The following is a 24927-nucleotide window of genomic DNA, read 5'->3' as shown; positions in this document are numbered from 1 at the left end:
CTCTCTGATTCTTTTTGTACCTTCATAGGCAGAATCTCATATTTCTGTACATTCTGTCCAAATTCTATATTTCACTTTTGAAAAAAGTATTTTTAATGATTAGTAATACGAATCTTTTTGGAACTTAAGTTTACTCTAAGGTTCACCTGAAAAAGAGAGTCCCTAAAAATAGTCAAAGTTTAGAAAGAAAAAATAGTGAGAGGGAATTGCCATATTAATTTTTATTTATCAAATGCATATGGTTCCTACTATGTGAGACACTATTCTAAGCACTATACCAATATTTACTCATTTAATACCACGTAGGAGACATCAAAATAGACTACAAGGCTATAATAAGTAAAGCAGTGTGACATTGGCATAGGAATAAACGCATTTACAGGGTCAGGTCCTCTGTAAGCAGATACCCCGTGAATTGGAAGTGTAAGAGATTCATTTGTGGGGAGTGCCTGTGATGGACAAGAGGGAGAAGTGGGGCCTTTAGACCACAATGCAGGTCTAATACCTACGTAGGAGAGAGGGAAGGAAGAAGGATTGGGTAGGAAGAGCCTCAGACTGTAATTGCGATTCTGAGAAAATCTCAGTCAGGCCAATGGAGAGCTCTGGAGCCACGACTGCCCACGAGAAGAGCCCCACTCTCTACAGAACTGGCCCAGCTCTAGATCCTCCGCTGTGCTCAGTCGCTGTCTGGGACAGTCCAGGGAGAGCGTGGCTTCCGCGTGAACACAGGAGCGGATCTCGGAGGTGTGGCAGCCGGAGACTGTCAGTCAACGACATTTCTCACAATAAGCCCTCTCTTCAAAGGACATCTGAGCAGTGTTCCTCTGTGGTAGCCGGAGGTAGGGTGCAAAGATTCAAGAACAGACTCATTTATAAATGTGAAATTCATTTACAAAAAATTAGGCCTTTCAAATCAGTGGGAAAAAGACAGACGATTCAAGTACATATTGAAATAATTGGCTATCCATTTGGAAAGAATTAATTTAGACTCCCTACTTCACAACATTCTCAATATAAATAAAATCCAGATGGAGAAAAAAATTATAAAAATATTTAAAGAAAAGAAAATTTTTGAATAATCTTGGTGTGGAGAAGCCTTCTTATGCAAAATGGAAGACTAGAAGCCACAGAAGAAATGACTGAGAGAGATTTGATTAAATAAAAATTTAAAACTTCTGTATGGAAAAAAGTATCATTAATAAAATTAAAAATCAAGTGACTTATTTAGAGAAAATATTTGTGCTATATCTAACAGGCAAAAGACTAAAAGGTAGAATATATAAAGAGATCCTCCACATTAACAAGAAAAGATAAACAACCCAACAAGAAAATGCTCAGGGATATGGACAGGAAATTCATAGAAGAAATATAAATGGCTAATAAACACAGGAGAAAATGTTTACACTCACTGGTTATCAGAGAAGTAGAAATTATTGGGCAAATCAGACGGGCAAAAATTAAATATATTACTAGTATATTTTTACTAGTATATAAAATATTGCAGAATAGCTGGGAAAATGACTGTCTGGCTTGTCCAGCCTCTAAAGGGGAAGTGGGCAAGGAAGAAATGGCTTTGGAACAGGTTTTAATTTAGTGACCCTCAGTATCTGCCATATCCATGGGTAACAGAATGGGAATGGTTGAACAAATGACAGTACATCCTTCTTAAGGAAAAGTATGCAGCAAATGAGTTAAATCTGTATGGACTGATGTGGAAAGACTTTTCAAGATGAGAAACAGTATGTGATTTTATTAACAGAAAATGTGGCAGCTATCTCTAGGGTTGGAAGAGGAATTGAAGTGGAGGAAGACTTTGGGATTTACTCTCTATTTCTGTATTATTTAAGTAATTTACACTAAGTACCTATATTTGTTGAAAGATTAAAAAAAGATATAGCAAGCAATTACTACCCCTTCTCCCCAAAGAAAGTGAAACCCTAATTCTCTTCTTTGTCCGTGGAATCCATTCACCATTTTTTCCACAACAGCCTTTGATTTGTCTTTCTTCTCTGTTCGCATTCCTACGCCCCATTTCTATTAGTCTGTGCCTGGTTAATTGCAGTAGCCTTCTGACACCCCCACCTCTAGTCTTTCTTCACCCCAGTCCTGCAGTCCACAGCCAGCTAAGTTACTTTTCCTAAGACCCATTTACTTCAATCACTTCTCTGTCCACAGATCTTTTATGGCTCCCCCTAAGTGTTCAGAGGGGCGCTAACAGGTGTTCCTTGGGAAAAGGGTCCTGGGCTCCGGTGAACCTCGGAAATGCTGTGTTCAACACAGTTAAAAAAAGATTTCTTCAGAGTGGAGTATCTAGACTTGAACATGCCAGTGTGCCAGGGGAACGTGTAAGAGGGGGAGACAGTGTGCAGTTCTTCTCAATTTATTTGACCATGCAACCCTGCTTTTTTTTTTTTTTTTTGAAACTCCACTTTTTAATCATCAGATTCAACAAAAATAAAATTATTTTGTCAAATTGCTATGAAACTTTCGAAGTGTATACTCTCAATTTTTGTACCAACTATGTCATAGATCAGTTTAAGAAAGAGATTGTGGTCTGATACTAGTCCATGAACCACACTTTGAGTAGTAATGGTCTATTGTATTGTTTTCTAATAGTTTCATTATATGGCCTTTTATATTTCAGTCTTTAATTTACCTGGATGATTTAATATAGCAATGTGTGGGGTAGGAATCCAGTTTCATCTTTTCCCACATAAATACTCAATTGCCCTGGGACAATTTAAAATAGACTGTCCATTCATCACTGATCTACATTGACACTTTTGTGATCAATCAAGTGTCTGTGTATGCCTGGGTTCATGCAACCCTGCTTTTGAGAACACTACTGACCTTCTCAGGATGCACACTGAGAAATAGTGACTTAAGGAAAAAAGTTATAATTATTCTTCCAGCATTAAGGCCTTGCTCAACATCTTCTTGTCCTCTAACTTCCTCAGCTTCCGAAAAAGAGTTTCCTTCCTTGCTTCTTCCTTCAGGGGTCAATGCTAGTTCCTCCTCCTCCCGGGAGTTCTTCATAATTATCTCAGTCTTTCTGAACTGTGGCACTTATCACCAGAACTCTCATTAGTTACTCCTTCACAATGTATAGTTATTGATATTCCCCTTTTCTTGGGCCCATCTTGTCTACCCACCTGAGTAGTCCTGGGACTGTGTCTTACAAATAACCTGTAGTACACATAATATTCAGCTGCTTGAGTAATATTGTGCATCTCCCCCAACGTGGATAATGTTCACCCCTACACGAGGCAGTATTTAGACCTTAAATAAAACTTCTACTGCTTTACACTGAGAAAGCCCTGAAAATGGCACTGTATTAGTTTTCTACTGCTGCTATAACAAATTACCACAAACTTGGTGACTTAACACAAATTTATTATTTTATAGTTCTGCAGATCAGAAGTCTGACATGGGTTTCACTGGACTAAAATCAAGGTGTCAGCAGGGCTGTGTTTCTTCTGGGGCCCAGGAAGAATCCATTTCCTTGCCTTTTCCATCTTCTAGAAGCCCCTGCATTCCTAGGCTCTTGGCCCCCTTCCCCCATCTTCAAAGCCACAAGCGCTGATTGAAGGCTTCTCACATCACTTCACTCTGACCTCCTCTGCCTCCCTTTTCCACTTTAAGGACGCTTGTGACCTTAGGCCCACCAAGAGAATCCAGGATAATCTCTCTACTTTAAAGTCAGTTGATTTGCAACCTTAATTCCATCTGCAACCTTGATTCCCCTTTGCCACACAACCTAACATATTCACAGTACCCAGGGATGGGAAGTGGATATCTTTGGGAAGCCATTATTCTGCTCACTACAGGCACTCTTCCCCAAAAGACTACATTGAGGGTTTGCATATAGGTAGTAGGGGCTGTGACAATAAATGGGAAACGCTTTTCGGAATAACAAAACTCTCTTCAAATACAAGGATGCCCTGCTGCATGATCTTTGGCAAATCACTTCAGTCTCAGTATCCACAGTTGTGCTAAAACAGAAATTGCCATCCTTTGCTCTGTGTGTTAAATGAAATAATTACGTAAAGGGGTTCAGCTTAGAGGATGACAAATAGGGCTCAAGAAGTTCTTGATGAATCTTGATGAGGAGGGTGGGTGAAGTTCTCTGAATGACATACGGAGATAGTTTGAGTGATTTCCGGAGAAAAGGAGTCTGCCCTTGAATAAAGTTGGAGGCTGAAAATTCTAGCAAAAGGAATCAAGTTTCATGGAAGTTTTGAATTAAGGTTTGAGGCAGAGGGCCCAGGTTAAAAAAGGGCGAAATGAAGAGGCTCCTTAAGAGCCATCCAGGTGACAGAGTACGGAATTGACCGTGGTAATTTGTGAGGTCTTCGTAGGCAAAGATTATACTTTGTGAAATTCCCTCCCTACTTAGTCCAAGGCAATATATATCGTAGTTGGACAACAATCACTAAATGAATAAACGTATTTAAAGTGTGGCCAGGGAAAAAAACAAAAGCAAACACTGCAGGTTCCACCGAGATTTGAACTCGGATCGCTGGATTCAGAGTCCAGAGTGCTAACCATTACACCATGGAACCGCCACACTCAGACGGCCGCCTTCGGCTCTCTAATCCTTAGACACCCCCGCCCCCATCCACAGACACAGCTCACCCAGGCGGGGCTGACGAGCTCCCCAGCGCCCCGCTTGCCGGCGAGGCGGCGCCAGGAATGAGAGAGGCCGCTGGGAGTGCAGCCAGCCGGGAGTCCAGGGCTTGGTTTCCCCCACGAGCCTCCTTGAGGGGGTGACAATTGGAACCCCTACGCGACAGCCGCGCGCACCGCCCTTTTTGGGTTCAGGGGCGGGGCGTCGCCTCCCCGGAAGTACTTCCACTAAGGGGCTGGGGCCTGCCGGAAGTGGCGTATGGTAGGGAGGGGTTCTTTACCCGGTCCGGCAGCTGGAGCTCGGCGCTCGGGTTACCCCTGCAGCGACGCCCCCTGGTCCCACCGATACCACTGCTGCTCCCGCCCCTTCGCTCCTCGGCCGCGCAATGGGCACCCGCGACGACGAGTACGACTACCTCTTCAAAGGTGAGGCCACGGGCTCGCCCGCTCTCCACCGAGTCCCCGATAGGGGGCCCGGGACACTCCCGGGGGACCCGCGTGCCGGCCACCCCTGTCCTGAAATCGGCCTGCCTCAGCCCTGCCTGTCTCTGGGGTTTGTCCTGGGGTCTCCCAGCTCAGCCCCTTTTCCTCCCTTCGGACAGGGGCTCCTCGCCATACACCGGTCTCTTCGCGACCTCCCCGTAGGCCTTCTGTAGCCTCAGGGCCCCTCACGGAGGGTCCTTTTCCCAGATCGTCGTCTTCCTTTCCCCGGTTCCGTGGCCCCTTCAAGGGGGCCGCCCCTCCCACCGTCTGTCTTTTCGGGTCTGGCGCCCCTCCCTGTACACCCTTCCTGACCCACCCCCTCCCCGAGCCCCTGACAGGCCCTTCTCTCAGCTCCCCACCTCTCCCTCGGCGCAGACTCCCACTACAGGTCTTTTTCTTATCTGGCCCCCTTTTCCCTCCGCGAGCTTCTCCTCTGCGTGTCCTCGCAGCCCCTCCCCTCGGCCCGACGCCCCTGCTAGCCGTCGTCTTCCATCCCCGGGCTCGGCCCTGGTTAAAATCCGAGCGGGCCGGCCGCCCCTACCCCCATCCGCCCCGCCGTGCTCGCGTCCAATAACCTCCTCGCACTGCCCCCGGGATTGGTAGTTCTTCCCCGTCTACCTTCCCTCCCCACATAGTTTAGACTCTCCCACGTCTCCTGTGCGACCCCCAGGGTAGGGGGTAGGGCGAGAGGGATTGGCTGTCACCCACGCGCGCACTTGTCGCAGTGACCCGACCGACTGATGTGACTTCCCACCTAGCCTTTTTTCTCCTAGGTTCCCCACCCAGCGGCGGCCAGCCCCGGATAACTCTTGACTCTGCTCGCGAGAAGGGGTTGCGGATGGGTGGTGGCTGTTATCCTTGCCAGACCTGAAGGCCCAGTTCCTGAGCAGGAAAGGTTGTGCGCTGCACAAATACTAGCCTGCTTTATCACTATGGACTGGTTGCTTCCTGCTGCAACACTGGGAGGATCCAACCTTTTGGTGTTTTTAGAACAGGAAAGGAAGGGCCCTAGTTGGCCACATACCTTTCCCAAAAGGTGGAGGGCGCGGGGGGCGGGGGGGGGGGAGTTTTGTGCTCTTTGCTTAAATTAAATATTTATTATAAAATAGGGAAACATTTAGTGCCCTTGAACAAAACATATTGGAGGATGGGGGGGGTGGATAGAAAGAATTGCTTGTTGGTTAGTCCAGGAAGAATCCGAATAGTTTTTTTAATCAACGAAGGTCAAGAGTACAGTAAATGCTTTTTTTGTTCAGTGAATGCGCTCTCTGCTGCTCTTTCTCTATTCCTGAATTAGCAGGGCAGCCATCAGTAGTGTGCTGAACAAAGATCATTACCAGGGAGGAAGAAGCCATTGCTATTAAAGCTGTACAGTGGGGGGTGGAGTTTAAAAAGAGTGTAGAGCATGGTGATTGTTTCTGACTTTGCCATTGGGTCCTAAGAATGATTGACTAAACGAAGCAGGACACATCTCTTTAGCTTTACCAGTACTTTGCACATCTTAGCTGATGATACTCCCCTGGCTAGAATAGTCTGATAGACAGGGTGAGTACCCTCAGTATCCACCCCCACCTCCCATGGTGAAAAGTTCTTTACAGAGGAGAGGGTACTTAATGCATTTTACAGATACAAAAAGGAAACGTGGATTACTTTGCATAGTTTGCTGAAGGCATCTGAGGTCATGTGAAATTACTTAGTGAGACCCTGGAGACTAGGGTTTAGTCATTAAAGGGAGACTTGTTTTTTTAAATAAGGTACAATGGCAGGTGGCAGCTAGCTACCTTTGAAGTAATTAAGAATGAGATAGACTATCAGAGTATTTCTCCTGTTTGGTTTGGAACTTGAATATTGGTTATAGAAGCCATTTATTTTGTCACTAAGGATATTAATTATCCTGGATTGGTTTAAGGAATTTTAATTTAACTTTGGGATTAGACCATCCTGCTGACAATGATTGAGAGCACAGGGCTTTGGAAACACAGAGGCCTGGATTCAAATCCTGACTCAGGTCTTAAATTTGCTTTGTGACCTTGGGAAGGTTAACTTTTAAAGTCTCAGGTCCCTATCTATAAAAGGGAGATAATGCCTAGGTCTCAGGGCTCTTGTGAGAGGTAAATGAGACTGGTGGTAAAATTGTAGCTTCTGTGAGGACTCAATAAATGGTAGTAATATGAAAGAGGTTACTGTGGTTCTTGTCAGTTTTTTTAACCTTAAATCTTTATACATGTAAGAGCATTTAAGTATTAGTAAAGAAACTTAAAACTTGGAACTTGTAAAGGATTTTATATTTCCATGGGTTATGGTTTCATTTTGTTGTACATTTTGCAGTTTAAGATAGGGTGTTTAAAAAATTCTGCTGAGAAGGATTTCCACTTTTTTAAAAGCTCTTACAGGATATGAGTCACTTGTTTTTTTTACTTCAATGCTGATTATTTAGCCACTTTCTTATTATACAATTGTCATAGTTTAAAGTGAAGCAACAATAACTTCATTTTAAAATGGTTTAATGCTACAGAGATTTATTCACTGAGATGAGCTGCAGCTCTCTTCTCGGAAGAAGGCTTGCCCAGCAAACTTGATAGTTGAGGGAATTGGAACGTAGTTTGTAACTCTAACCAATTGAAAATGAAAGGATATTTTGCTTAGTATAGGATGGAGTGGTCCAAATGGGAATGTAATGTGAGGAGAGCAGGACAATTATTCTAAATTACGTATTTGTTCTTGAACGTTAATCTTTAGTTAAGCTCAACAGTAACTTTTGATGGGGAGGAATTAATTTAATTTAATTTAATTCATTATTTTAAAGATTGGCACCTGAGCTAACAACTGTTGCCAATCTTCTTTTTTAAAATTTAATTTAAATTTTTTTTCTTTCTGCTTTTTCTTTCTCAAATCCCCCCAGTACATAGTTGTGTATTTTAGTTGTGGGTCCTTCTAGTTGTGGCATGTGGGATGCCGCCTCACTGTGACGAGTGGTGCCATGTCTGCACCCAGGATCCGAACCTGCGAAACTCTGGGCCGCCAAAGTGGAGTGCACAAACTTAACCACTTGGCCACGGAGCTGGCCCCTAATTTTATTTTTTAAAACTTGACATTTTATTTTAAAAACCTTAATTCCATAAATATTTATACACAATGTGGTTAAGGCCCTGTGGGACACATAAGTGAAGTAAGCATCAATTATAATTCCTATCTACAAATATTGTGGCAGACGCGAGGCAAAGTCACATTTTCTGAAAATATCGGGAGATGTAATCTACACCATTTTCTTTTCAATCTCATTGAACATCAGTAGTAATTAACTATCAGCTGGTTGTCAGTGGGAACAATTGCAGGAATTTTGCTGTCTTACATCTTGGTAGTTTGTCTTTCACAACTTTTGATTGAGCAACTCGGATTCTGCTGAATCTGGAGAAGCTTGACTAGACTTCAGCCTTATTGAATGCATTTTATTTTAAAGACTGTTTTGGTGATATTGGACGGTGAATATAGTTGAAACAGTAGAAACATCTCCAAGTTTATTTATAAAAACCAGTATGGAAATTATCAGTTATTCCCTCAGGTGATAACTTTTAGGTCTGATTTACTATGATTGATTTGTTGAATTAAATTTTAGTCCAGTACATTAGTTTGCAAGAGAGCGTAAAAAACTAAATGTGATTGAAGAGGTGGCAATTTTTATTAAATAATGCTTAATATGTATATTCTGTTTTTATGGCATTTAGTAGCCTAATATTTAATATATAATGAACCAAATTTAGTATTAGGTCTTAGAGATGATAAGATTCAGCAGTTGAGGTTTATCAAGTGGTAATAAATATCAGGTTATTTTAGAAGTGCTGTAGATGTTTCATATATAGATGCTGTAATTTAATTTATACACACGCATGTGTATTGTATAGAGGGCTATAGTTATAAAACGTTTAAAGTACTTTTAACCTAAGATACTAGTTAGGAAAACATGAGAAGGTCGCTGCAAATGCCTTTCTTGAACCGAATGATGTGATTATATAGTTTGTTGCATTTTTAAAAAGCAGTTAAATATTGTCATTTTAATGAGAGAAGCTATTTTGATTGGAAGTTAAGTTTCAGTCCATGAACTTTTGGTTTTTTGGTTTGTTTTTTATTTCATAGCCAATAAATTCTCTTGCTTAGGTAATTTAGTCCATTCTAGTTGATTTTTTTAGTGAGCATAAATGTAACCCTTCTTGGTTTGGTTTCTCATTTGGTAACTGAATAGAAGCAGCTTTCCTTATTGTGTCATTTCTCAGCATCATGTTGGCAGCACTGTTCTTAAAGAGCCGATATCTTCTGTTGTCCTTTAAGATATAATCGTTTAACAAGTTGCCAGTCTTAATTCTGGCAACCTTGTCCATGTCTAGTTGAGATAACTATTTTATATTGTATAAAGCATTCATGAGTCTTGAACTATTTTCAGATAAGGGTGCTATTTTTTTATGATGTTAAAGTTAATTGGTTACGTTGAGGGAAAAAATGCCCTCACTAACTATCTTTATGACGGCATAAAGATTTGAGGACGGGGAGACAGTGAACATAGTTATTAGTAAAACTGGAGGTCCAAAGGGAGGAAACCAAAACTTGAAAGTGCTGGAGTTTTTGTGGGAGGGAGAAAGTATTCTCTGAGTTATTTATTTAATTTTCCAAAGGTGTCATCATTCTAGATGTCTTGCTCTTTGGCTTTAAACTAAGTGACTGGCTCATGAATTACTGATTGATATCTGAGTGCCTGTGAACTAGAAATGTCGAACTTTTTGGTTTTTCCCTTCCTTCGTATTCCCACTTCAAGTGAGGCTTTTATACCTCAGTGACAGTATGGGGCCAGAATTGATGCAAAGATTTCCTCAGCAGAACATCCGGCCTCTTGCACTAAGAGGCAACAGGTAGACTCTGTTACTGGAACAGGGATTTGACCTCACATCCAGGGTGGTGGACCTTGGAAACTAACATATCAACCAACCATCCTGTAAAATCGGAAGTGCGTTGGGTTTGTATGTTACCTTCATGATCTTAACATCTTCTCTAGTGTCCAGGTTAAAGCATTTACTGTAATACCTGTGTTTGCCACAATACCTGTGACACCTCTAACTGACTGTGTAGCTAGAAATAACTACTTGTTGTGCAGTGTGGAGTCTCTGCGGCCTGGATGATTTCTTGCTGAAACAGCTAATAGAGGAAGCCGGAAAGATATGTGTTTGATAGTGTACTCCCTCCAAGACTGTCCAGAGGCCAGCTTATATCTAGTCTTGTGGCAAGGAAAGAATGCAGAATGGACTTTTTTGCCCTCTGACCAGAGTGCAGTTTTTACCTCCCTCTCCACCCCCACCCCAATTTCCAGTCTCGTGAGTAAGGCATGGTCTTCTTCCTTGGTGATATTCTTGCGTTTTTGATTTTCAAGTTCTGGTGTCTAAATCAGTTAGCTAGTAAGAAGAAGCATTAGTAGTCAACAGTAGAAATAAGCATAATATGTTCTGAAATGCCAATAAAAATTTTTACAAAGAAAAAAATGTTGTCAAGCTCAGATTCTGTAAACCTGTGAACTCATTTTGTCCTTTAAATTCAGATAGAAATGCTTTAAAACAAGTTAACTGCTTATTTCCTCATTGTTTTTGAAATTCTTAAGTGCAGTATCACCTTGAGTGAAAAAAATCCCCATGTATTTAGTTAGTAAATAAACTGCCTCCTATAGTAACCAGAAGAAATAAATTCATCTAATCAAAACCTGTTTTAAAAAAATTCGTGAAGTGTAAGTGTATGCCCACCTCTCTCTGGCCTTGACTCAAAGTCAGTCAGGATTATTAGTCAGCTTCTAGGTCCCCTGTTAAACTTAGTGAGGTGTTTGTTTTTGGAGAGGTCTCTAGCTTCCTGCCAGTCTGATAAATTCGACTATTGAGGAGTCATTGTAGTTTCTGTGACCTGGGTGACAAAGTTTATAAACCCGTTGCCTCATGTGTTAAATGTGTTTCATTTTGCTAGGTATGAGTCCTGAGGTCACACCCAGTCTTTGATGAAACTAAGTAGAACATATTCTTTCCCTTCCCATCACCTGCCAACATGCTTTATTGCTTTCATGTCTGATACATTTTAATATCACAAATTGTTCGTTTGGTTTAGGATTTATCTTTCAAGTTATTACCTTCTAAGGTAGTAAAGCTGGTACAGCATTGATGGTTAATTAATGCGTTAGCCTATCATCAGTGCCTAGTAGACCCATGATTAAAATTGCATGTGTAAGACAGGATACTATATCTGTGTTAAGCAGATGATGTGTGGTAGTCATTATGCAGGTAGAAACAGGTTAAAAGAATACATTGGTTTTATCGATTGGTAACAGGTCAAGAACATGAGCTACTCAGCTCCTCCCCACCCCAGTCCCTTTTTAAACATCAGATGCCCTGTCTTTCTTGCTTTAAACCGTGGTGGTATTCTGAATGTGTTTTCCTCATTCGTATGACATTAAGTTCTTTGTCTTTTCAGTTGTCCTTATTGGAGATTCTGGTGTTGGAAAGAGTAATCTCCTGTCTCGATTTACTCGAAATGAGTTTAATCTCGAAAGCAAGAGCACCATTGGAGTAGAGTTTGCAACCAGAAGCATCCAGGTTGATGGGAAAACAATAAAGGCACAGATATGGGACACAGCAGGGCAAGAGCGATACCGAGCTATAACATCAGCGTAAGTCTCGTAGTTTATAGTTCTGTGAAATAGGCTTGCCATCAAGTGAGTTAGCTAACTTTTGGTATTGGAAAAGGTACTGTTTTTTTTCTTTCCTTTTAAGAATTCCATGATTATAGGATTTTGAAATTTATTTGTAAGTGTGTTTTAAAAAATATATAATCCATATATTTAGTTCTTCCTGGTGTCCCCTTCTATCTTGTGTTTGTTTTCTAATGGTTACTTTTTTCTGTTTTCAGGTACTATCGTGGAGCTGTAGGTGCCTTATTGGTTTATGACATTGCTAAACATCTCACATATGAAAATGTAGAGCGATGGCTGAAAGAACTCAGAGATCATGCTGATAGTAACATTGTTATCATGCTTGTGGGCAATAAGAGTGATTTGCGTCATCTCAGGGCAGTTCCTACAGATGAAGCAAGAGCTTTTGCAGGTTAGTGATATAAATTCTTTGATATACAGTGATTCTGTATTTCTTAGTGTTATAGCTTACAATTTTGATAACCTTTCCAAGGAGGGTAATTGGTTAAGTAGTTTCGGAAAGGTAAATATGAATGCTCAGCAAGGATTATTGTTCTGAAAGTGTGTGATGACTGTATGGCTCTTTTGCTTAACTTTAAGTCATTAAAACACTGTAGTATTTTGAATTTTTGCTGCCAAAAATTGAATATAAGTACTGTTGGTTTTTTCTCTCCCGGAAAGTGGTAGAGAAATCTATCAGTTTATTCTGTGCTCCCTGTCTCTTTTCTCATTATGTCTCTGTCTTTTACCGGGGCTGTTCTATGTGGATCTGAAAAATAGTGGCCCAGGGAGCGTGAAGGTCCAGTAGAGTTGTAGCTGCTTAGGGCTCGTAACTTTTTTGGCTTTATAGAAGGTCCGCCTCTCTCTTGCACGTGTCTGGTAGGGCTGGCCTACCAGAAGGCACCATTGTACATTCTTGGGTAGTGAAAGTTGTGACCTTCCATTACTGATTATGCTGTGAATAAAGTTTTCTATCACTGTTTTTTAGTTTCCCAGGGATGAAGCTTTATTTTAAATAATATAGTTAACAGAATTTTAAGTGAATCACATAGAACTATCCATATTCATGCCATAGCTATGTGGTTGATGGGGAGAAGGACAGTAAGGGGTGGAAATAGCTGGCTATTTGATAAATTTACTACATTTTGAGTAGTGTCTTTTGTTGCTAGTGGTAGTATTTAGATGTAACACATTTATTTTAATTAAGAAGCCAATAAAAATTTCTCACTGTTATTTTTAACTTATTGGAGTGTATGTAAAAAGGTGCCCTTACTGCCCAAGAAGTTGGGGGAGGTCTTAAGTTTTAGAAAGGTTTTTTGTTTTTCTTTTTGTTTTTTTGGCTGAGAAAGATTGGCCCTGAGCTAACATCTGTGCCAGTCTTTTCTATTTTGTGTTTGGTTGGCCACCACAGCATGGCTGCTGAGTGGTGTAGGTCCATGCCTGGGAACCGAACCCTGGTCGCCGAAGTGGAGCATGCAAACTTAACCACTAGGCCATGGGGCCCGCCCCTGGTTTTCCTTTTGAAGGCTTGAGCGTATCACATCCCTTGTATTAAAATTTGATGAGACTGAGGTTTTTGTGTCTCCCCACAGAAAAGAATGGTTTGTCATTCATTGAGACATCTGCTCTAGACTCGACAAATGTAGAAGCTGCTTTTCAGACAATTCTGACAGGTAAGACTTACATTTTCAGATTATACCAGTGGGAATTGGAAGTTTTAGAAAGATAATTTAAACAGATTAATCAGGAAACTAAACTATATGTCACGCTATCTGAGAATGACTATAATTTGAGAGCTACTATATAGCAAGAGCTGTTTACAGTACAAAATTAGTTACAACCTTTGCTTGCTGAGCTTTAATCATGCTAATTCATCTGGTTTATAGTGGGAAAAATACTTTGAAAATAATTTGTTCATTTCTATTATTACGTAAGTCCACATATTCCATACTTTATGGTCACAAGCACAAAGTACTGCTTAAATGTATTTTCATAAGATAAATTTTTAAATCCTGACTATGGAAAGATATAAATGCCTTTTTGAAATTCAGTAAAGAAGGCATTCTTGGTTCTGATGGTTAATGAAACAGCTGGGGAAAAATACATTCTTAAAAATGTTTTTAAAGATTGGCACCTGAGCTAAGAACTGTTGCCAATCTTCTCCCCCTGCCCCACTTTTTCTCCCCAAATCCCTCCAGTACATAGTTGTATATTTTAGTTGTGGGTCCTTCTAGTTGTGGCATGTGGGACGCCACTTCAGCATGACCTGATGAGCGGTGCTATGTCCGCGCCCAGGATCCGAACAGGTGAAACCCTGGGCTGCCGAAGCGGAGTGCGCGAACTTAACCACTCAGCCACAGGGCCAGCCTCCAGTTCTTAAAAATTTAAATGAAGGAAACACAAAGTAAAATCCTCACATGATATATTGTAGAAGAAGCAAGGTGTCACCTGTGGAGAAAATCATCCAGTGATTACATATAGAAAAGTTTAAATAAGTAGTGGGAAAGGAACAAAGTTCATGCTGTTTTGGAATGTGGATGTGCAGACAAGGTCAACCTCAGGGATAAGAAGACTCATATTTACCCTGACTTTCTTAGAATGATGAATTTATCAGTAAATTTAATCTTAACCCTCTAATAAGTACTTCACTGTGTTTTTAAGTACTTTAAAATTGTACATTACTTTTAATAACTCATGATTTAGAGTATAGTCTTAATACAAAATAGAGTCTTATGTGGTGTTCTAAAAAGTCTATATGGAGAAATGGTTAAATCAGTTGCCAATTATAATATAAAAAGATTTTAATTTATTCTTTGTATGTAGTACTTGCATTAGAGGCGAACAGGTTTTGACTTTTAAATGCTATCTTATTTTACTGTAAAAATGTGGGGAATAAAGCCGAGGATTTAAGATCATGGACTTAGAAGGCTGACTTGGGTTCTAGTCCTGGCTCTTCCACTATTGTTAGCGCTACGATCTTAGGCAAGTTACTTAACCTTTCCAGGCCTTAATTTCTTTGTCTGTAAAATTTTAAATATGTTTTGGGGAGTTCTTTTCTTTTTGAGAGAGGGCTTGTATTTATAAATACCTTGTGATAGGACTTCACTGTTAAGTTGTGGCTTAAAGGTTTTTGTCTCTATAACCCATAGAAAAGAACTGTCCGTCACTAGACATCTACTCCTGATTCGAAAATGAGTACAAGAGTTCATACATGTAAAATGCTTAGCTATCCCTAGTACATAGGGAACATTTGATAAGTTAGTAACTAAATAGTTGATGCATGAAAAAATAATCACGCATTAAAAATAAACTAAATATTAGTGATTCTCATGCCTATTTTATTAGAATTCTTTTCTGTTCTCAGAAAAATAGGGACTAAAAACCTGGTGCTAGGGTTGGATAAATGGTCTTTGGAACTTAGCTTCCTTTAGGGTCTACTCTGTGTCGAGTTCATTGCAGGTTGTTTCCTGCATATTTGATAAAATATGCAGGATGTCTGCAAATCCTCTTTTTCTTCTTTATAACCACTTGTGTGGATTCTGTTGAGTCAACATGTAGAGTACACAATTTAGACCCAGGAGTTGTAGTTCTTTTATATTCTATCGCGTTGCTTCCACTCCCTGTGTAACTGAAGTCCCTGAACCTCCCTGGTCCTCAGATTCATAGTGTCTTAAAATGAGTGAGACAAGTCGTCTTGAAGGTCTGTGAGTCTCTTCAGGGCTCTGAAAACCTCACTTGAAAAAACTTTTTAGTCCATCCTTGTTGTTGGGATATTTTTTATGTCCTGTCAGATCTCCTCTGCTATAATTCTAGCCCATTTGTTTGGCTCTCAATTTCTAGCCCATTTATTGTGATATTAAGTGAAGATGAGGCCAAGTCTTCTCTTCTATCTGCAGTTAACTATTCTATGTATCATTTTGTGACATTGAACTTATGATCCACTTTATAAATTAATCAATAAGCAGTGATATGTACTTACCATTGAGCTGTTGTGTCCTTAAAGATGAAGAACATCTGGCTATTTTTCTTAAAATTCATTCTAGATTAAACTTTTGTTACTGCTTGATTAATGTTGCTTGAAAGCAAAGAAGACTTTAGCTTAATTTACTACAACTTTTCCTCTCTATATTCACTATTTCCTCAGCTTCCTGCGTAAATCTCAGTGTTGATCTGTGGGATCAGAGATCACTGCATATGGCAGCAGACAGCTGTGTTCTTTTGCAAGTGTTAGGATGTTTGTTATGAACTTTTCTTCTATATACCAGTGGGACTATTTATGCACAGAAAAAACAGGAAAGAGAATAGTGATCACATTAGGCTTAATTTTACCTTAAATGTTAACAGTATTAAGGGAGCATTTACACTGTCTTTTGATGTTACTGGAAGGAAAAAATAACTTTTTAATTTTTAAGATGCAAAATTATATATTGGAAAATGTATCTACATTATTGCTCCCAAGTTAATTGTCTTCCTTGTTTTAGAATAGACCCATGGCATTCTTGACACCCGTGAATTTAACAGTAACTATGACGTAATTTTGCTGATGGTATTTTTAGAGGTAGTTACCTGGCACATTCAGTGAGCCTGATAGATGGCCCACCTTCTGCATTTCAGTGCAGCTTTGTTTTCTTTGATCCTCAAGTTCATTAAGGGATGTTTTTAATCCATACTTTCCATACTTTATTATTTTTTCTTCTAACTTTGCTAATTTCAGGCTTAAAGAAAGGTTGCAATAATAGTACAAAGAATTTGCAAATGTCCTTCAAATGTTGATATTTTACCACATCTGCTTTTTTTCTTCCTCCCTCTAAATGTGTACATACTTTTTTTCTGCACAATTTGAGAGTGACAGACATGTTACCCCTTATACCTGAGTACTTTCTCTGTGTTTCTCCTAAAAATAAGAATGTTTCTCTTTCATAAGCATAGTACAATTATCAAAATCAGGGTGTTAGATAATACTGCCACATCAGTGTTTAGCTACTGACCTTACTCAAATTTTGTCAGTTGTTCCAATTAGGTCCTTATTAGCAAAAGAAAGTCTGGGATCCAGTCACTTTACTGCATTCAGCTGTTTTATCTCTTTAGTCTCCTCTAATCTGGAACAGTTCCTCGTCTTTCTTTTGTTTATTGACCTTTTTTGAAGGGTACAGGTCAGTTATTTTGCCGTGTCCCTGCATTTGGGTTTTCTGGTGGTTCTTCATGATTGAATTCATGTTATGCACGCTCAGCAGGAACACCACAAAATGTTCTCAGTGCATCATATCGTGAGGCTTGTGATAGTGGTTTGTCTTATTCATTACTGGTGATGTTAACTTTGATCACTTGGTTTAAGGTGATATCTGCCAGGTTTCTCCATGTAATTAATAAGTCTACCCATCTTTTTAATATGAAGACTAAATTCTTAATTCTGTGGTTGAAAGAATTTTAATTTACTTAGCATATTGACTGTTAAAAGTGGGGCTAGGGTTTTCAGGCATTAAGTTTATTAGAATAGTAAGAATCTTTTAATTAGGTGTAGTAGCTTTGTTCTTTGCATGTGGCAACCTTTTAAATACATGCCAGTATATCAAATCGGAGCATTTCTTGCCCTTTGAGGAACTTTCACGGTGAGCAGTGGGTTTGAAGAAGACCTAACGAATTCTGACCTAGGCTGTAGTGGAGTAACTCGGGTCTCTGCTGTTCTCTTGATTTTGGAGGGACTGAAGAGCTTCAGCTGTTTTTCTTCCCAGTTTGGAGTAGTTGCATTTGATTTCCTTAGAATTTACTTTGCAAATTGATCCATACTTCCGTTAGAGTAGAAATCGGCATCTCTCTTTTTTATTTAACTTTACCTGGTTAAAGCTATTTTATGTTAATGTGTTATCTTATTACCTTCTACAAGAGATCCTGATATAAGAATGAGAAGGCAGAATTGCTTTTCTTTCTAACCTTGCCTATTTTTTTGACATTTTGAAAAGGAACCGCAGCACAGGAATTAGTGTACCACATACACTGGGCTCGAAAGGAGAACATGCCCTTGAAAGAGGGAAATATTTGCATCCACTTCAGCAAGTTACTAGTCCTGCTCCCTCCCCCCCAAATAACCTCTCAGATACCGGCTAGAAAGCACCTGCTTCCTATTTTCTTATCAAAGTTTTTGTTGTTTTTTTTTTAAGCGATAACACCCCGCCACAAGAGATGTTAAGTAAATTACTTGTGTGGCCTCTTAGTGCCCATTCTACCTGAAAGAAAAATTTTCTCCTAATTTTCTCATCAACACTTTCCTTTTTCTTTATTGCCTTCTTGGCATTTTTATTAGCAGACATCTTTTTGGTGACTGGAGCGAATGTAGCCATAATCCATTTCTGTAAAACAGTATACAGTTCTTGGAGACAGTTATACTACACTGCTCAAATTTCTCGCCTTGTAATGGGATCTCTTTAATTATTTACCTTTTTATGTTCGCTGAGTACTCTCCCTTTTCCCCTCTTCTAGTATTTGCTTTTCACAAAACCTTCAAAATATTTTTTGTTTGGTTCCTCTAACTTAATCTTAAAAACAACTTGTAAAGAATTTAAAATTTGTGGAGGATCAGTCACGTTTAATCATTTGTACTTGAAAAAGAAAAGCCATCCAGTTTGAGATTAGAGAGAAAATATAAAAAAGAATGAATGGTACAAGTTTTACAGTAAATTGATGATTATCTTTATTCCTTAGCCACTAGCCTGATTGAATGACTGTCTTTCCCTTTACCCTTGACCTGCCCACTCTGGTCTCATCCCTTTTCAATGAAAAGAATCTAAATGAAGACTCATATCCTGTGTTTTTTTTATTCTAGTCAGTAGCTTTTCTTTATTGTAATCTAATTTTTCCCCTTGATGCTTCTTCAGCTTTGAACCACTGTCAGCCTTCTCAAACATGAATTTTTCTTTTTTTTGAGGAAGATTAGCCCTGAGCTAACTGCTGCCAATCCTCCTCTTTTTGCTGAGGAAGACTGGCCCTGAGCTAACATCTGTGCCCATCTTCCTCTACTTTATACGCGGGACACCTACCACAGCATGGCTTGCCAAGCGGTGCCATGTCCGCACTTGGGATCCCAGCTGGGGAACCCTGGGCCGCCGGAGCGGAGCATGCATACTTAACCGCTGCGCCACCATGCCGGCCCCATCAAACATGAATCTTAGCACATCCCCCTCGCCCCCAAAAACTGTAAGGAAAGATATACTAGCTGTCAGCATTTTTGTTAGTTTACATATTCGGTTGACTACAGCTTGCTGCTGTTCAGCTTCAGGGAAATTAGTTTTTAATTTGGAGAAAATGTATTAATTCAGTTAATACATTTCTTTAACATTTTGTTATGGAAAGTTTCCAACTTACCAAAAGTAGGGTAGTATAAACTCCCACGTAACATCAACCACCATCAGTTTACGGCCGGTCTTTCCTTCACCTATTCCCTCTCCCGTCACTTTGAAACAAATCCCAGATATTATGTCATTTAATTTGTAAACGTTTCATAATGTATATCTAAAAGATTAGGACTTAATGTATATCTGATAGACATACATGTATATCTAATATATAGCATATATATAAAATATAGAATATATGTAGACCTAATAGATATACATGTGTGTCTAATATAATATATCTAAAAGAGTAGGATTTAAACGCATAAGAACAAAACCACTTAAAAATTGGCAGTAATTCCTTATTACCATCTGTTATCCAAACAATATTAAAATCTCCTCTATCGGGGCAGCCCCGTGGCCTAGTGGTTAAGTTCGCGTGCTCCCCTTCTGCGTCCCAGAGTTTCACCGATTTGGATCCTGGGTGCAGACGTGACACCGCTTATCAAGCCATGCTGAGGTGGCATCCCACATGTCACAACTAGAAGGACCCACGACTGAAAATATACAACTATGTGCTGGGGGGCTTTGGGGAGAAAAAGGAAAAGTAAAACTTTTAAAATTTCCTGTCTCAAACTTTTTTTTTACAGTTCAAGTTGGAATCCAAATGATGTCCATACATTGCAGTTGGTCGATATGTTTTTAGAGCGTTTTGAAAATAGAGTTCCCCTTTCTCTTTTTTACCCCATAATTTTTTTTTTTTTGAGGAAGATTAGCCCTCAGCTAACTACTGCCAATCCTCCTCTTTTTTCTGAGGAAGACTAGCCCTGAGCTAACATCTGTGCCCATCTTCCTCTACTTTATATGTGGGACGCCTGCCACAGCATGGTGTGCCATGCGGTGCCATGTCTGTACCCGGCATCCAAACCGGCAAACCCTGGGCCACCAAAGCAGAACGTGCGCACTTAACTGCTGAGCCACCAGGCTGGCCCCTACCCCATAATTTGATATTTTTAAAAATTTCAAGTATTGCAAAAATAATACCGTGAACACCCACATACCCTTCATCTAGAATCATCAATTGGCCACATTTAGTTTATTTCTACATGTGTATATACTTCCTTCCCCTTTGTTCAATCTTTGGAAAATAAATTGTAGACATTGTGGCACTTTACTGCTAGATATTTGAGCATTTTATCTCCTAAGAAGAGGGTATTCTCCTGCATTATCTGTATACCGTATATCATATCCAAGAAATTTATGTTTATACAGTTTTATCTAATGTGCAGTTCACAGTCAGATTTCTCCAAGTGTAGTAAAATGTCCTTTATAGACTTGGTTATTACCTTTTAGGTCTAGGATCCGATCAAGAATCACACATTGCTTTGAGGAAATTGTTTTATATCTGGAGTATCAGAGTGGCCACTGGCCACAGGTTGTTAATAAGCCCTTAAAATATGGCTAGCGGACTGAAGAATTGGATTTTAAATTTTGTTTAACTTAAATAGGTGGTTACTGTATTAGACAGCACAGATCTGGAACATTTATCCCCATCTTTTAAATGTATTTTATGATAACTTTTTGAAGAGTCTCAACCAGTTGTCTTGTAGAATATCCCTCAATCTGGATTCCTCTAATTGTTTCCTCGTGATAAGTTCATTTTCAACATTTTTGGTGGGAATACATAGATGTCCTTCATAGGAATACATTGTGTTCTTCATAGTACATCATAATGGGAGGCATATCATGTCACTTAGTCCCATTTTTAGAATTCCTTTACCTTTTGAGGGTTTTCCTTTTTTTTTTTGGAGGGAGCACTGGAAAACAAAGATATCCATTCTCTGTAATCTAGTCAGAGAGAACTATATTTAGGCAATGCAATATAAGACCAAATAAAATGTGTTAAATAAAGATACTTGCTGTAGAGGAATTTAATAACGTTTATTCATGCAATTACTTATCAAACCCCTACTATATGCTACGTGCTGCAGATAGCGCTGTGAATAAAGTAGACACAGTTTTGGTCCTTATGTAGTCTAGCATTTAGTGGAAGAGGTAGACACTAAACAGTTAGTTTTGATAAGTGTCATATAAAATCTTAATTTGCCTGTTTTTAATAATTATTTAATTACAGTTTAACTTTAGTTCAGAAGGTACTGAAAAACATTATCTTTCCCTCCCCTTCCAAGAGTCCTTTGAGAGTTTGGCATGTTACAAAGTTATGCTCTTCCCTACACAGCCAAGAAAAATACCTAATATGTCTGATAGTACAAATTCATTTTTATTTTTCTGTGGTACAGTGTCAGTGTATGTAGCTTCTTTTGGCAAGAGTAGACTGAAAATATTCTCATGGTTTAATTTAGATCTAAGCCCATAAACTGTGTCATCTCTTTAGACCAAGATTTATTTAACTGACTGGTAAACCTTTCTCTCTGAAATGGAAAACCTTTGTTTCTCTTCTTACCCTAAGGGAAATTGTTAAAATATTGAGTTGATGCTAATCAGTAGCTGTTTGAAAATAAAACTTTAAATTTATGCATTCTCTGTTCATTTTATTTGCAGTCTTTGCTGCAAATGTACCTTCTACCTCTGTGCATCTTTTATAGCCACTACTGATGGATCTGTTCACACTGAGTGTTGCTGTTTCTTTTTTTCACTCAGAGATATACCGCATTGTTTCCCAGAAGCAAATGTCAGACAGACGTGAAAATGACATGTCTCCAAGCAACAATGTGGTTCCTATTCATGTTCCACCAACCACTGAAAACAAGCCAAAGGTGCAGTGCTGTCAGAACATATAAGGTGTTTCTCTTCTCCCCTAGAAGGCTGTGTATAGTCCATTTCCCAGGTCTGAGATTTAAATATATTTGTAATTCTTGTGGTCACTTTTGTGTTTTATTACTTCCTCATAATTATGAATTTTTCCATGTCTTAAGTCTTGATTTTAGCTTTATAAAATCATCCACTTGTCCCGAATGACTGCAGCTTTTTTTCATGCTATGGCTTCACTAGCCTTAGTTTAATAAACTGAATGTTTGGATTCCTCAGTTATTGTTTACTTTTCATCATGGAAGCCTGTCATTGTAGGACATAATAGAACTTGATCACTTGAAGCTCAGACCTATTCGTCTTGATCAAATCAAACTAAGAAGACTTAAGAAATAAGCTATCATTTTGCCACAGAGCAGCTTATAATGAGCAGCTTATAATTCATACACTCTTCTCTCAGTGCAGTATATATTTCCACAAATTGAGGAATTGCCCTATAAACATAGCAGGATTTTGAGAACTTGAAAACTTTCCATTATTCTGGAAGTCAATTTCTAAAATGCCTTAATAGGGTTATATAGTTTAGTAAATTTTGGTTTTTAATTTTTGTAAGCATCAAAGTTGATTAGAGAGGGGGACACTTTTTTCTGGACAAGAATTATCTTAAGCGTGAAAGACTTACGGTTTCAGTAGCATTATGGTAATGGGACCATATGGTAAACAACGCTGCCTGGCAGGCTGGGAACCTGGGAGACTGGTGGAATTCCATCTGAGGTGCCTCTGTTGCGATGATCAGGCAGCCCAAGTCATTTAATTTATCTAATTTCCCAGCAGTAGATTATGCGGCAATTTATTGCTCAGGCAATAACTGGTTTAATGGTCTTAGTATCAAATTGTAAAGTATTAATTTTGTCTTAAAACTTCCCAGTAAATGAAATGCAACCTAGTTTTGTCACTATTTCCACCAGCAGGCATGGATAATTATCTTAACAATGCTGATTTTTGATTTTTGCAGTATGTTATGGAATATAGTCCAGTTAAATATCTGGTTTCAAGTATGTCTAAAGAATACAGTGAGAGGTTAGTTTCTGCTTAAGTGGTACCACTTAAAGGCATGTATTCTTTTAGTAGGTAGGATAAAATAGTACCTTGAGTTTAAATAGAATGCATTTAGGCATTATACAAACCTGAAATAGTTTTCTTCCACTACATTATTGAAATCAATGGAGCAACTAGTTTCTCATTCAGAAATGTGCACACTAATGTTTAGTTTTACTTTATTGTGGATAATATTAAGCACTTACTCTGCAGTGTTCTGAAAGTCGTTTCAACTGAAGTGAATACTATTCAGGATGGTGGAATATCCCCCAAATATATATGTGTGTGAGTTTGCGTAGATTACTATGTTTCATAGTTAATCTTCTGTCTTTTGCGGTGCTCATGACGTGTGGGGCGCACGGAAGGCATTGCTGTGGTCAATCATTTTGGTTTTCTTCTGTAGCCATTTTATTATTTTAGTGTTGGTTATGAAAATACTATTATCTATTTGTAAATCGCTACTTTGTATTTTATGCATGCTCTGTAACTTGATTTCTTTTTTTTTTAGTTATTGATTTGGAATATATTCACATTCTAATAAACAGTTATAGGGGGACTATTCTTTATGTTGTCAGATTACATTTTTGTTTGAGTGCTTCGGATGCAGCCATGGAATATTCAGTTCTGATGAGTAAGAGCATAGGTCCTTGCATTACAGAGTAAACATTGAATTGGAGGCATCATTGTGTGATGAGCTTTGATTTCAGACATGTAGTTCAATTATGCTTTTCTTAGGAAAAGTATTACTGAAAACATTAGGGAAGTAATCTCTGTATTTTCATACATAACAGTGTCACCAGACCCAGGAAGAGGCCCCATCACTATTTATTTTACTCAAAATTGGTAGTAAACTTCTTACAAAATTATTTAAGAGAAGGAGAAACTAGGTAGTGAACTGAAAATAAGTAAATTAACCTTGAATTTTCGGCATGGTTGGATCTTAGGAGAATTCCAAAAAACCTTAAGCAGTAGAAAATGGCTTTGATTGCCTTTCAACAAGTGTCTTCATTCTGAATACTATCCGGAGACAAACTGTCTCAAGTAAGAAATAATTAGTTTTTAAATATTATGGTTATTTAGGGCTCAAGGCCGTTTAGAAATATTTTTCTGCTTGACCCTGCTTTTCAATTATTTTAACTCTGAATGTTTTTTTTTAAACTATTGTATTCTCCTGAAAAGTCAGTTAGCCATTTTGACCTGATTTAAACTTGTATGTCATTGTTCTCAAACGCTGTCTGTGATTTCTCTAATAGTAGTTACGTTGTAAGGGTAAGTTATCTTTAGCCATTGCATTGAGTATGCTAAATTCTAATTCTAAGAAGGGGTGCTAGCCACTGACTTAGGTCAGAGGGCTCGTAAGTTCTGAAGAGTTCTGCAGAGAAATTAGACTTCAGAGTTTGGATTGCCTAGCAGAGCTAGTCATATTTATTTCATCATTGGGAAAATGAACATCTTAATTTTTGTCTTCAGGGACTTGTATTTACAAAATGAAACGCTCTCAATGGTTTGAGCTATTATGATAATCTCTTCCATCTACCTTAATGAGAGAAAAAACTGTTTAGACAATTTTGGCCAACACCAGAAGCAGAATAATTCAAAGCTGGGCAGATAACTAAGAACTTATTCCAACCTGTTAAGTTTCAGTTTATGGAGCTTTCTTTTTTTTCAACAGAGGAAAAAAATAGAAATTCATTATTTGATATCTCACAAACATCATAAGCCTGAAAAAATTCAAAACAAAATGTGAATTTTATATAAGGGCTGTGCATGACGCCCATTCCCTGTGTGAGAAAAAAAATGAATGAACAAAGACAATGAAAGGACCCTCTTCCACCATATCATTTAATGGGTTAGCATACCAGTCAGACTAATGCTGAAGAGAAGAGGGCTGACTTGTGTTCTCCTGGTTGG

At 38.9% G+C, this 24927-nt stretch overlaps 1 protein-coding gene and 1 non-coding gene across 2 annotated transcripts; one reads left to right on the top strand and one right to left on the bottom strand.

The window, feature by feature from the left end:
* Nucleotides 1-4490: 4490 nt before the first annotated feature.
* TRNAQ-CUG (transfer RNA glutamine (anticodon CUG)) lies at nt 4491-4562 on the bottom strand. The gene has a single exon. It is a non-coding gene; the product is annotated as a tRNA-Gln (tRNA).
* A 60-nt stretch (nt 4563-4622) lies between these two features.
* RAB11A (RAB11A, member RAS oncogene family) lies at nt 4623-23578 on the top strand. The gene is made up of 5 exons (XM_014856198.3): nt 4623-5052; nt 11605-11800; nt 12040-12233; nt 13414-13494; nt 21811-23578. The coding sequence occupies exons 1-5, from the start codon at nt 5013-5015 to the stop codon at nt 21948-21950; spliced, it is 651 nt and encodes a 216-aa protein (XP_014711684.1). The 5' UTR covers nt 4623-5012; the 3' UTR covers nt 21951-23578.
* Nucleotides 23579-24927: the final 1349 nt, after the last annotated feature.

The sequence above is a fragment of the Equus asinus genome, chromosome 2 (genome assembly GCF_041296235.1).
Source record: "Equus asinus isolate D_3611 breed Donkey chromosome 2, EquAss-T2T_v2, whole genome shotgun sequence".
Taxonomy (NCBI): Eukaryota; Metazoa; Chordata; class Mammalia; order Perissodactyla; family Equidae; genus Equus; species Equus asinus.
The sequence above is the reverse complement of the archived record's forward strand: the minus strand, read 5'-3'. Positions and strand labels throughout refer to the sequence as shown.

Coding starts and splice junctions, on each gene's coding strand:
- RAB11A (XM_014856198.3), top strand. CDS start 5,013: ATGGGCACCCGCGACGACGAGTACGACTACCTCTTCAAAG. Junction 12,234..13,413: donor TGAAGCAAGAGCTTTTGCAG/GTTAGTGATATA, acceptor GTCTCCCCACAG/AAAAGAATGGTTTGTCATTC. Junction 13,495..21,810: donor TTTTCAGACAATTCTGACAG/GTAAGACTTACA, acceptor TTTTTCACTCAG/AGATATACCGCATTGTTTCC.